This window comes from Schistocerca nitens, chromosome 1 (assembly GCF_023898315.1).
Source record: "Schistocerca nitens isolate TAMUIC-IGC-003100 chromosome 1, iqSchNite1.1, whole genome shotgun sequence".
Lineage (NCBI taxonomy): Eukaryota > Metazoa > Arthropoda > Insecta > Orthoptera > Acrididae > Schistocerca > Schistocerca nitens.
Genome location: NC_064614.1, coordinates 152,548,525 through 152,561,223, shown reverse-complemented (window position 1 = coordinate 152,561,223; position 12,699 = coordinate 152,548,525). Strand labels below are relative to the sequence as shown.

Sequence of the window (12,699 nt, the reverse complement as noted above, 5' to 3'; positions counted from 1 at the left end):
TAGCGATGGTTCACTGTCTACATACGCTCTCATTTGCAGAGACGACAGTTTAGTATAGCCTTCAGCTACGTCATTTGCTACGACCTAGCAAGGCGCCATATTCAGTTACTATAATTACATCAACAATGTATTCTGAACAGATAATATTGTGAATCATGTACCGACAAGAGCGACGTTCATCATTAATGGATTAAAGTTAAGTATCAAACTAATTACGTCCGCTTTCTGAATTCTCATTCCTTGTCATGTTCCAGACCTCACGTCAGTATAGTTCTTCCCTCTTCACGCCAGCCTGCGTGAGCTAAAACGCGTGCATTTCGGCCTCCACTAGTAACACATTGTTGGCTCTTCTGCCAACACAAAACACATACCCATTTCTTCGTTCCTTATTATCTTCTGGGCATGCAATTGTAGTAATTAAAGTAGCCACAAATGCAGTGATCAAAAAGAAAAGATTAGCGTACATTCGCATTCTCTTTACATCGTTCCTTTCTTGTTCCCATGGCGATGGACTGTTTCTATCGCAATCAGTAAGCGTGAAAGGAAGCTACCGTACAGACAGAGGGATCTATATCTATACTTGGCAGAACTAATTACATACTGACATAATCGTGGTTATTGCTTTCGTTTCCCAGAAGTTATAAATATTTCGATTTCGGTAAAGAAGCTCTGTATTTCGCCAGAAGATATCAAAGAAGAAGGTCCCTTACATACTGGTTGTATCGAGTAAGAGGTGGAGACGGCAGTTTGAAAGCGGACAGAAGATGTACGAGGATGGGCGTCCCTTACCTGAGGGATCGCTTCTCAAGCTACTGGGAGAAGGGGCAAGTGTGGCAAATGTCCGGCGTGGCAAATGTCCGGCGTGGCAAATGTCCGGCGTGGCAAATGTCTGGCGTGGCAAAAGTCCGGCGTGGCAAAAGTCCGGCGTGGCAAATGTCCGGCGTGGCAAATGTCCGGCGTGGCAAAAGTCCGGCGTGGCAAAAGTCCGGCGTGGCAAAAGTCCGGCGTGGCAAAAGTCCGGCGTGGCAAAAGTCCGGCGTGGCAAAAGTCCGGCGTGGCAACGTCCGGCGTGGCAAAACTCCGGCGTGGCAAACGTCCGGTGTGGCAAACGTCCGGCGTGGCAAACGTCCGGCGTGGCAAACGTCCGGTGTGGCAAATGTCCGGCGTGGCAAATGTCCGGCGTGGCAAATGTCTGGCACTCATCAGCAGTTGCTACTTTGCGGCGGGGCCCAGGTACGATCTCCGAGTTGCCTGACAGTTGTCAGTCTCGTGGCTGAAGCTACGCTATCACGGTGTCACAAGGCGGATGTTGGCGATCGGTGGAAGAGCGCCCACGTTCTCTCGCTACCGCAGTGTCTCCACGACTCCCCATATCGCTTCTCCCTCATCTCTCAGCTCAACTCAATCTTCGAAATATTCTTCCTTTCGGCATTACCATTGGTGGCCAAAATTTTCAACGCAGCCCAATGACAGATAGCCACACCTCCCTGTGCGGGGTGGAAATTTCTCATGTTTGGGCTCTGTCTCAAAATCTGCGAGCATCTGCGGTTTATAAGGAATATGCTCACTGTCGAGAAAAACATCATGTTAAAAACGCTGAATGCTTTGACACACCCCCTGCGCCGATTCCCCGCGTTTTGTGTTCACTCCTTCCTGTGCCCGTCGGTGCTGGAATTGTCGGCACATTCCGGGGAGTAGAATGACATACTCCACTGCTTTTCATGCAGGCATACCAAAAATATGCATATTGGGTCATTAGGGAACACTGGGAGCTTAAATAAAGAAACAGATTCTTCAGAATGGGGACCCATCATAGCAGGTGTACTGTGGGAATCGACATCAGGTACACTCTCGTTCTTGTCGGATGTAAATGAAGTGTTCCCCATATTCAAGAAATAGAAGTAATTTTCTTTGGTGAAGATACTCGTATGATAATAGGACTAAATGGCATAATTTCAACACTAAAATGTTTATATAAAACTTCCTTAAAAATTAATGGCTATTTCTCCGCAAATGAGGTTTGATTAAACTTAGATAAAACACAGCACTCGCAACTGTGAACTAAATAAGGTCTAACCACAGCTTTAGAAATAATGCATGGCGGTAAATCAACAATTGACACTAAATATTCCAAATTCTGAAGTGTTAATGTCAATAAAAACTTGAACTAAAAGCCACATGTTAATGATGGTTTCAAACATCTAAGCGTTGGAACTTTTGCGTTACGATTAGTATCATATTCTGGAGATAAAATATCAAAAAAGGCAACTTCTTTCTCCCATTTATCGCGTCATTTTCTGCATTAACTTCTCACTGAAGCATAAAGTAGTTGTTGGACAGCAGTGCGTAATCGGGATTCTACGTGGTCTCCAATATACTGTATTTGAATGACTGGTTCCAAATTATAGTGAGAGGTGGCAATGAATGAAACCTGCTAAGAATTAAGTATCTCAAGCATCACATGCGTGGCTTGCGTTTGCTGTGGTTAATGAAAAGCTATTCCAGGTACCCATAAAGGCACCATTTACCTCGCTGTTCTGCAGTTCTAATGCAAAAATTGATCATTATCTGTTTATGCAACAAATCTTGAATGAGATACCACCTTTCTGTTGCAGGCGTGCAAAGGAGATGGCCTCGACCAGGGCGTCAACGTCAGCAGCACTCTACGAGATGTTGCGGACAGTTCGCCTGTTGGATTCAGCTATCCAGTGCCTTCTTATGCCGATATCCTCGTCTCCTACTCAACATTCGAAGGTACAACCTTAAAAATTTTCATTTCCTTGATTTCAAGATTAATGACTACTGGCTGATTCTGAGCTGTATCATGGATGAAATCCGAAAATAGCACTAGTATTCGGACACTGATGGCAAAGTTGTTACCAGGATTGGCCGAACGATAGTCGTGTTACTTTTCAGGCTTTCTCGACGCGTCTGCTGCAAATACACTTACCGGATTTGCCACCGCATCTTATTGTGTAAATCCCACAACACGTCATCGATACAAGTGTTCGACATCTTCAGGTGGTGATGGTTTCTGTTCTTTCTGCTGCAAGACGTGACTGATGATAATCGCACGGAGGCGTCGAAATTTCTTCCTGCAGAAGCCTGTTTAGGGAACTAGGGATACTAACTACTGCTACCCAAAATATTTATTCCTTAATGAAATTGGTCATTAAAAATATATCACTTTTTCAAACCAACAGCTCAATTCATAGAATCAATACTAGAAATAAGAATAATCTTCACTAGGATTTAAAGTCACTTACTCTTGTACAAAAAGGTGTGCATTATTCAGGAACACACATTTTAAATAACTTTACAGCAGCCATAAAAAACTTAACAACTCCTTCTACTCCATTGATGAATTTCTCAGTAGAACCAACTCAATTGTTTGTATATATATATATATATATATATATATATATATATATATATATATATATATATATATATATATATATATATATAAGTGCAGTAATGTGTTCATTGTAAATAAGTACACTACTGACCATTAAAATTGCTACACCAACAAGAAATGCAGATGACAAACGGGTATGCATTGGACAAATACATTATACTAGAACTGACATGTGATTACATTTTCACGCTATTTGGCTGCATAGATCCTGAGAAATCAGTAACCAGAACAACCACCTCTGGCCGTAATAACGGCCTTGATACGAGCTGGGCATTGAGTCAAACAGAGCTTAGATGGCGTGTACAGGTACAGCTGCCCATGCAGCTTCAACACGATACCACAGTTCAAAAAAGTAGTGACTGGCGTATTGTGACGAGCCAGTTGCTCGGCCATCATTGACCAGACGTTTTCAATTGGTGAGAGATCTGGAGAATGTGCTGGCCAAGGCAGCAGTCTAACATGTTCTGTAACCAGAAAGGCCCGTACATGACCTACAACATGCGGTCGTGCATTATCCTGCTGAAATGTAGAGTTTCGCAGGGATCGAATGAAAGGTAGAGCCACGGGTCGTAACACATTTGAAATGTACCGTCGACTGTTCAAAATGCGGTCAATGCGAACAAGAGGTGACCGAGACGTGTAACCAATGGCACCCCATACCATCACGCCGGGTAATACGCCAGTATGGCGATGACGAATACACGCTTCCAATGTGCGTTCAGCGCGATGTCGCCAAACACGGATGCGACCATCATGATGCTGTAAACAGAACGTGGAGTCATCCGAAAAATGACGTTTTGCCATTCGTGCACCCAGGTTCGTCGTTGAGTTCACCATCGCAGGCGCTCTTGTCTGTGATGCAGTGTCAACGGTAACCGCAGCCATGGTCTCCGATCAGATAGTCCATGCTGCTGCAAACGTCGTCGAACTGTTCATGCAGATGGTTGTTGTCTTGCAAACGTCCCCATGCGTTGACTCAGGAATCGAGACGTGGCTGCACGATCCATTACAGTCATGCGGAAAAGATGCCTGTCATCTCGACTGCTAGTGATACGAGGCCGTTGGGATCCAGCACGGCATTCCGTATTACCCTACTGAACCCACCGAGTCCATATTCTGCTAACAGTCATTGGATCTCGACCAATGCGAGCGGCAATGTCGCGATACGATAAACCGCAATCGCGATAGGCTACAATCTGAGCTTTATCAAAGTCGGAAACGTGGTGGTACGCATTTCTCCTCCTTGCACGAGGCATCACAACAACGTTTCACCAGGCAACGCCGGTCAACTGTTGTTTGTGTATGAGAAATCGGTTGGAAACTTTCCTCATGTCAGCACGTTGTAGGTGTCGCCACCGGCACCAACCTTGTGTGAATGCTCTGAAAAGCTAATCATTTGCGTATCACGGCGTCTTCTTCCTGTCGGTTAAATTTCGCGACTGTAGCACGTCATCTTCGTGGTGTAGCAATTTTAATGGCCAGTAGTGTATTATAGTAGTTCTATTACATGTTTATTACCATATAAATTAAAAAAAATATGACGATCATTCCACTTGTGACCTGAGGAAGGTACATTAGCTTATTTGTTTCAGTTGTAAATATTTGTCATGGATTATTGTTTTTCTGACATGTTCTACATCCTGGAGGACCTCCTCACTACGGATCAATTTAATGGCAGCCATTACTGGATGCGAGGCGGCTCTTAACTGAAAATCTGTATCCCTGTTGATAAGATTGTCCGCCGTACAGACACGCATGGCCTTCTTACGTTCCAAAAAGACGACACAGTGGATACAACTGCAGTCTCCTCGTAAGACACGCGATGCCCCGTGTTCAGGCAATACCCCGCTACTGCCGATTTATTGGGTTGCCTCAGGCCTGTATGACGATGGTGTTCAACACAAAGCTCTTGCACGGTTCGGCATGTCTGCCAAGTCTATCACTGGACCTAAAGACCTCAGCTGTATCCTGGGAGTGGGAAGATAGCGCTTCCTGGGCGCTAGCTGACTGGCCTAAGCAACAAGCTAATGTTCTCCAAATGTCGAAGTATACTCGCTTCGAAGCCCGACCGTATGAAGGAAATGCACTATGTCGACGCACCGAGTTTAATGTCACTGATAGAATCATGGACGACGCAGCGGTTTCGTTGCTCCAGAGAGGTTTGAACTAAGCACCAGCACATATGACAGGTCCAATGTAAGAGGAGGAAGTGAAGGACGAATTGTGAAAACTCGTAGATGGAGTAATAATGGAAATACCAGACAGTGAAAGGGTGATAGTTGGGGGAGATTTAAATGGACATGTTGGTGAGAGGAGGAGTGGGGAAGACAGAAATCGTGGTGGATGGAGTTATGGAGAAAGAAATGCAGCAGGGCGCAAGATTGCAGAATACGCAGTATCTTTTGACGTAATGATCGCCAGTACCTACTTAATCGTAGAAGAGAACAACTTATAACGTACAGGAGCGTTAGACAACTTGTACAGAAGGAAACACGTAAAGGAAATAAAGAATACCAAGGTCATATACAGTGAATGTGTGGCAGCGCAACACAAACTCGTAGTGGCCGATTATGAAATGGTAGTGGAGAAAAGACGTAAATGTATCAAGCGAGTAGAACAAAGAATAAAGTGGTGAAAACTGAAAGAAGGGGTGTTGCGAGAAAAATTCAGGGAAACAGTATTAAGAAAAGTGAAATTACCAGAGGATGTACAGGAGTGTTGGAGCTACAATAGCAATGTAATTACAAAAGCTGGAAAAGAGGTGCTGGGTTTAACAACAGGAAAGGGACCACCAGAAGATAAGGAGGCATGGTGGTGGAATGAGGAAGTTCAGAAAGCAATAAAAGTGAAGAAAGATGCAAAAAACCAATGGGACTTAATAGGAAGGCAGGAGGATAGGGAAGCCTACAAGACTACAAAAAAGATGGAAAAAAGAGCAGTGGCAGAAGCAGAGGCTGAGGCAATGGAAGAGGCATATGAAGAGCTGGGAAGAAGACAGAACGGCAGGAAACTCCTACACACTGCTAAAGCAAGACCTAAGGCGACCAAAGACATAACATCAATCAGGCAGATAAAGGATGAATCAGGTGTAGTATTACACGACTTTGAGAAAATCCTGAATAGGTGGTGGGAGTACTTTGAATGGCTATTGAATGAAGAAAATGTACGAGAGAAGTACGAGAATGGAGATATAAATGAAGGAATGACCCAAAGCACAAGTAGGGGAGAAGTCGAAAACGCGATGAAGAAAATGAAAAATTGGAAGGCCCTAGGGACAGACCAAATCCCAATAGAAACATGGTAAAAATCGAGAAAAGTGCAGCTCACCCTGCAGTGCTTCGTGATGAGACAACCAAAGGAAAACAATCGATTCAGATGCTTGTTGGAAAACAACTGACTCATTTGTTTGTAGCTGTGTATATCAGTTGAATTACTCGCGCAATTTCTTTTTTTTTTTTTTTTGTATAACCAGTCTGTGGGAGCAGTCAAATGAAAATAGTTGACGCAGTCATCTGATAGCCAGAACAGAAACATTTGATCGTTTTGGCACTCTTAAATCATTACACAGCTCTACAAAATAAAATTTTTTTTTCGTTGCCAGGGAAGTTTGAACGAAAATGGGATATTGTTATGATACTCATTCCGAGTATATTTGTACTTTTTCCAAATTGGCTCTGGTTTTTGAGATATAGGTTATTTGTGGAAATGAGAGTTTCATGTGGATAATATCGACTGCAGGGTCCATATGTGGTGTAATGTATTTGCTACCTGTTTTTTAATTAGTGATATTGTACTATCTTTATTAAACAATTGTGCTCAGGGAGTGCATCTGTGTGGTTGAGGATTACATCATGCAAACATCACACTGTCAGCATGTGTTCAGTCCTGTTGTGCGGTGCGTGTGTTGAAGATATTGAGGGTTGTGCAGATTTGAATACGGCGGTACTCGACATTCATTTGTTGGCCGAGGTAATCCCCGCAACAGCCGATAGGTAGCGTTCAGTGTAAACAAGAAAAATGGCGATGGTCGAAAGTCACACACATGTGCAGTGCAGCTTCAAGGAGATAGAACCTTTTCATCGTGACGTAGCAAATAAGAGGTGAGTATTCATTTCACACAACACAATTAATGATGTTTGTTGGATGTGATTGACATGCAAATACAAGAAAGTTCTGCATAATATGTAGTATTTGTGCAATTTTGTTTTAGGAAAACATGAGTTCTTCACGCCGTCTTTGCGTGAACCATCCAGATGAGTTCTGCTACATTTGTGGTGAATACGTTCTTCAAAAGAACAGGAAGAATATCACTCATTTTGTGAAGGAAGCGTATCTGGCATATTTCGGAATTAAACTTGGAGATCAAGACAAGGCGTGGGCACCCCATAAAGTTTGTAAATGCTGTGTGGAGTGCTTACGGCAGTGGACAAAACGAAAAAGGAAAAGCTTAAACTTCGGAGTGCCTATGGTATGGCGAGAGCAGAAGAACCATACAGATGATTGCTATTTTTGCATTGTTAATGTGAAAGGTTTTAATAGGTTCAAAAAACGAAAGTGGGAATATCCCGATTTGGAGTCAGCAAGAAGACCTGTGGTGCCCAGCAACGATGTTCCTGTACCAACCTTCACAACATTACCCACGCTAACATCATCAGATGACGATGTGCACGGCGAGGAATGTACAAGTAGTGGTTCGGAATACGAAGGACGTGAGACACAACCCCAGCAGTTCGACCAGAAGGAGCTCAGTGACTTGATACGAGAACTCAATCTTTCAAAGCAAGCATCAGAACTCTTAGCATCCAGGCTTAAGGAAAAGAACTGTCTTCATCCAAGTGTTAAAATAACAGCTTACCGGACGAGGGAAGAAAACCTTCTTCCATACTTCAACCAAGAAGAGGTTATAGTGTATTGCAGCAATATACCTGGACTTTTACTTGAATTGGTGCTGCCGGAATATAGACCAGAGGACTGGCGTCTCTTCATAGACAGTTCCATTAGAAGTTTAAAATGTGTTCTCCTACACAATGGCAATCGTTACGCATCTATTCCAATTGCCCACTCAACAAAACTTTGTGAAGCATATGCTAACATCAAGATGGTTCTGCAGAAAATTCAGTATATGCAGCACCAGTGGTTGATTTGTGTTGATTTGAAAATGGTGAACTTCTTGCTTGGACAACAAAGTGGATACACAAAGCACCCATGTTTTATCTGCATGTGGGATAGTAGGGCAAAGCACGAACATTGGAAGCAGAAAACATGGCCTCCAAGGGAACATATGGCTGTTGGTGAAGCAAACAACATTAATGAACCTCTGGTTAGTAGGGACAGGATTGTTCTTCCACCATTACATATTAAGTTAGGACTAATGAAGCAATTCACCAAAGCTTTAGACAGAAATGGTAATTGCTTCACATACATCTGCAATACGTTCCCTGGACTCAGTAGTGAAAAACTTAAGGCAGGAATATTTGATGGTCCTCAAATTCGCAGGCTCATCAACGATACCAATTTTACAAGTGTCATGACTTTCACTGAAGCATCGGCCTGGAACAGTTTTGTCGCTGTTGTAAAATGTTTTTTGGGCAATCATAAAGCTCCCAATTACGAGGAACTGGTCAAAAACATGCTCACTAACTTTCAAAACTTAGGAGCTAACATGAGCATAAAATTGCACTTCCTTCACAGCCACTTGTATCGATTTCCTCGTAATCTAGGTGATTTCAGTGAGGAACAAGGAGAGCGGTTCCATCAAGATATGAAAGGAATAGAGGAAAGATATAAAGGAAGATGGGACAGGCATATGATGGCAGATTATTGCTGGAATCTGCAACGTGACTGTTCTGAAGAGACCTATAAAAGGAAAGCGTGCAGGAAGCGGTTCGTCATGGACGGAAAATGATATAGATAAACTTTTCAATTATGTTTTATACGTGGACAAATGCCTATCAGGTTTTCATAGAAGCTATTTATAAAGATTATTTTCTTTTTTCATTGTAGTTTGTAGCGCTCGAGTTCAGTATTAGCAATTTTTTCTAATTTTTTGAATAAATCATGCATTATCTCAAAAACTAGAGCCAAACTGCATAAATGGTTGCTATATTCGCCCTCAGCACCACTAACCCATCCTAAAGTCACTCAAATATCCTTGGCAAGAAAATGAGTGTTGACTAGTGTTATTGTTGACTGCACTCTGTTATCATCTGTTGTCACTATTACTGTCGTTCCAGTGTTTCGTTCTTATTGAGTGCCAATAAATAGCTTTTAGGTCAGCGTACCATTCATGTTTATGAATCGACGTTTGTGTCTGGATCAAAATTCCGAAACTCTCAGTAGCGTGAGAATGGAAGAAATAATATAACTGGATCAAAGTGATCCTCAAGATAAATTCCATGCGATGTACAGTATTCAGACGGATAATTCATATTTTAAAATTATATTAATTAAAGAAATTCAAAGAAAATTAATGAATGATGACAAATATTTCTTGAAAAAAGAAAATACTTCCGACTAATGACAGTATACGATTAAAAAGAAGCCATTAAGTCACCAAACAAGTGAAAATATTGTATCTTATATTATTTCTGTTATCGTAACCTCAGCATTTACCGAAAGACAAATATGATATCAGTGAAGGGTACAAACCAGTGGGGAGACAGTGACAGAGCTTCAATAAATTTAAATAAAACCATCCGAAAGTCCATACTTGGAGCCATAAGTACAAAACAATCGGAATATTTCAGTAAATAAATACATACATTTTGAAAATACTTCATTTTTAGTAAAAAGGTTATTATTCACCTCTCCTTCAAATTAGATACGGTATTTGACCCTAAAAAGTTGGAAACCCTAATCATGGTTGACGTATAACCTACAAGGCTGAAAAGGTATGTAAATGAGATCACTCAAACACAGACTGTGTAAAACGTTCATATAACTCATGCAACCGTCACCGACTTTTGTCATTCAGTTGTCTCACAAAGAGTAGAACCACTCAAACCCAGACATATGCTGACATCGTCGCAGAGACTAGTTTAGTTTTTTTTTTGTTTCATTCGGCTGAAAAAAAGAAACGACTGATCGGAAGAAGGGTTGATGATCGGTTGTGAAAAACAGTCGTTCGTTTCGGCACTAGTACTGCTAATATGCGAACCATATGAACCTTTTTAATATTACAGAACAATTAAGCTATGAGGGCAGTGCCATGTGTGTTTTCTACTCGAAATCTTTACATCCATACTAACATTATAAATGGAAATGTATCTCTTCCTGTTAAGCTTCCGGGACTAAACCCCTGAACCGATTTTTCTGAATTTTGGTATGGAGGTAACTTGAATGCTGAGGAAGAACACAGGCTGCTGCGTAGAAAAGTCCAGTACGATGTATTTATTGATTTTAAGAATATAACTGGAAATACGGAACAATAATTTCCCTTTAAAAAAGCAATTTGCTCTTTGACTTTGAACTGTATCATGTTTATGAAAATGCCTTTATTGTTTGATGTGTCCTACATAATACGATTCAACGTGATGAAGGCATTCTTATACAATCCTCAAAGTGTTTAATTCATACTTCCCTAATAAAATTAGTCACAAGCGTGTCGCATTTTAGCTGCTGAGCCTTAACATATCTTTTACAGCTTCTGAGATCCTTGAAAGCTCACAATAATGGCGCCTTTTCAATGCTGTACGGCAAACAGAGAGATGCCATGCCTTTACATGTACAAAGTGAGAAACATTTAGAGAGGTTGCTTTTAACTGTAATATGCGAGCACAGCTTTACATAACAAGTGGTTATGTAAGACAAGCTAACATTATTACATGTACAAATATTATAAGATTTGTGCTACACCGAACTTCAAATTACTATTCGGCAGTATTACACTATTTAATAATTTTAGAAAGTCGACATTTTATTTCCGCTCCGTCACCATCACTCATAGTAACAAAACTGCTGGCATGACAGCTCATAGTCTTGTGGATAGTGTCGCTGGCCATCCATCACGGGGTCCTGAGTTCGACTCCTGAATGAGTCGGATTTTCACTGCCCAGGACTGGTTGCGTGCGCTGTCCTCGTCATCGCTGTATCATCATCGACGTGCAAGTCACCAAAATGGCATCAAGTACAAAACATTGCACTAAGTGGCTGAACATCCTGAGTGGTGTCTCCCATCCAATAAATCCATGCGCATATATCATTTCATCTTATTGGTAATCAAGCACTTCCACGGGTAACAGCTTGAACACAATGCCCATACAATCCTCAGTGCGGTTAATTCATGCTTCCATACTTGCATTATTAAATTGGAAAGTAGCTCGGTCGGTTATGTTTTCACGACTAAACAGCTTAATCGATATCGACGACATGTGATACGGAGATAACTTGAAACCTGTGAAAGATCATAGGCTGCTTTAGAAAGAAAGTAAAAAGAAAACAAAAGTTTGCCCTTAAGAAGATGAGGTAAAAATGGAACATCTTTTTAGACATCTTGAACATAAACCACGTTACAAAAATTATCAAATATTCTGCATGATATTGTATGATATATATACATCCCCCCCCCCCCCCCCACCCCTGAAGCATGGACCTTGCCGTTGGTGGGGAGGCTTGCGTGCCTCAGCGATACAGATGGCCGTACCGTAGGTGCAACCACAACGGAGGGGTATCTGTTGAGAGGCCAGACAAACGTGTGGTTCCTGAAGAGGGGAAGCAGCCTTTTTAGTAGTTGCCGGGGAAACAGTCTGGATGATTGACTGATCTGGCCTTGTAACACTAACCAAAACAGCCTTGCTGTGCTGGTACTGCGAACGGCTGAAAGCAAGGGGAAACTACAGCCGTAATTTTTCCCGAGGGCATGCAGCTTTACTGTATGGTTAAATGATGATGGCGTCATCTTCGGTAAAATATTCCGGAAGTAAAATAGTCCCCCATTCGGATTTCCGGGCGGGGACTACTCAGGCGGACGTCGTTATCATGAAAAAGAAAACTGGCGTTCTACGGATCTGAGCGTGGAATGTCAGATCCCTTAATCGGACAGGTAGATTAGAAAATTTAAAAAGGGAAATGGATAGGTTAAAGTTAGATATAGTGGGAATTAGTGAAGTTCGGTGGCAGGAGGAACAAGACTTTTGGTCAGGTGAATACAGGGTTATAAATACAAAATCAAATAGGGGTAATGCAGGACTAGGTTTAATAATGAATAAAAAAATAGGAGTACGGGTAACCTACTACAAACAGCATAATGAACGCATTATTGTGGCCAAGATAGACACGAAGCC

The 12,699-nt window shown here is 41.9% G+C and overlaps 1 protein-coding gene across 4 annotated transcripts in view; it reads left to right on the top strand.

Moving 5' to 3' along the window:
- LOC126243824 (caspase-1-like) overlaps positions 1-12,699 on the top strand; it is a 233,608-nt gene that overhangs the window by 204,711 nt on the left and 16,198 nt on the right. For all 4 annotated transcript variants that reach the window (XM_049948194.1, XM_049948193.1, XM_049948191.1 and 1 more), the window contains one exon: positions 2,616-2,754. In XM_049948194.1, the coding sequence (XP_049804151.1) occupies positions 2,616-2,754 (139 nt within the window). The remainder of the gene's footprint in view (positions 1-2,615; positions 2,755-12,699) is intronic.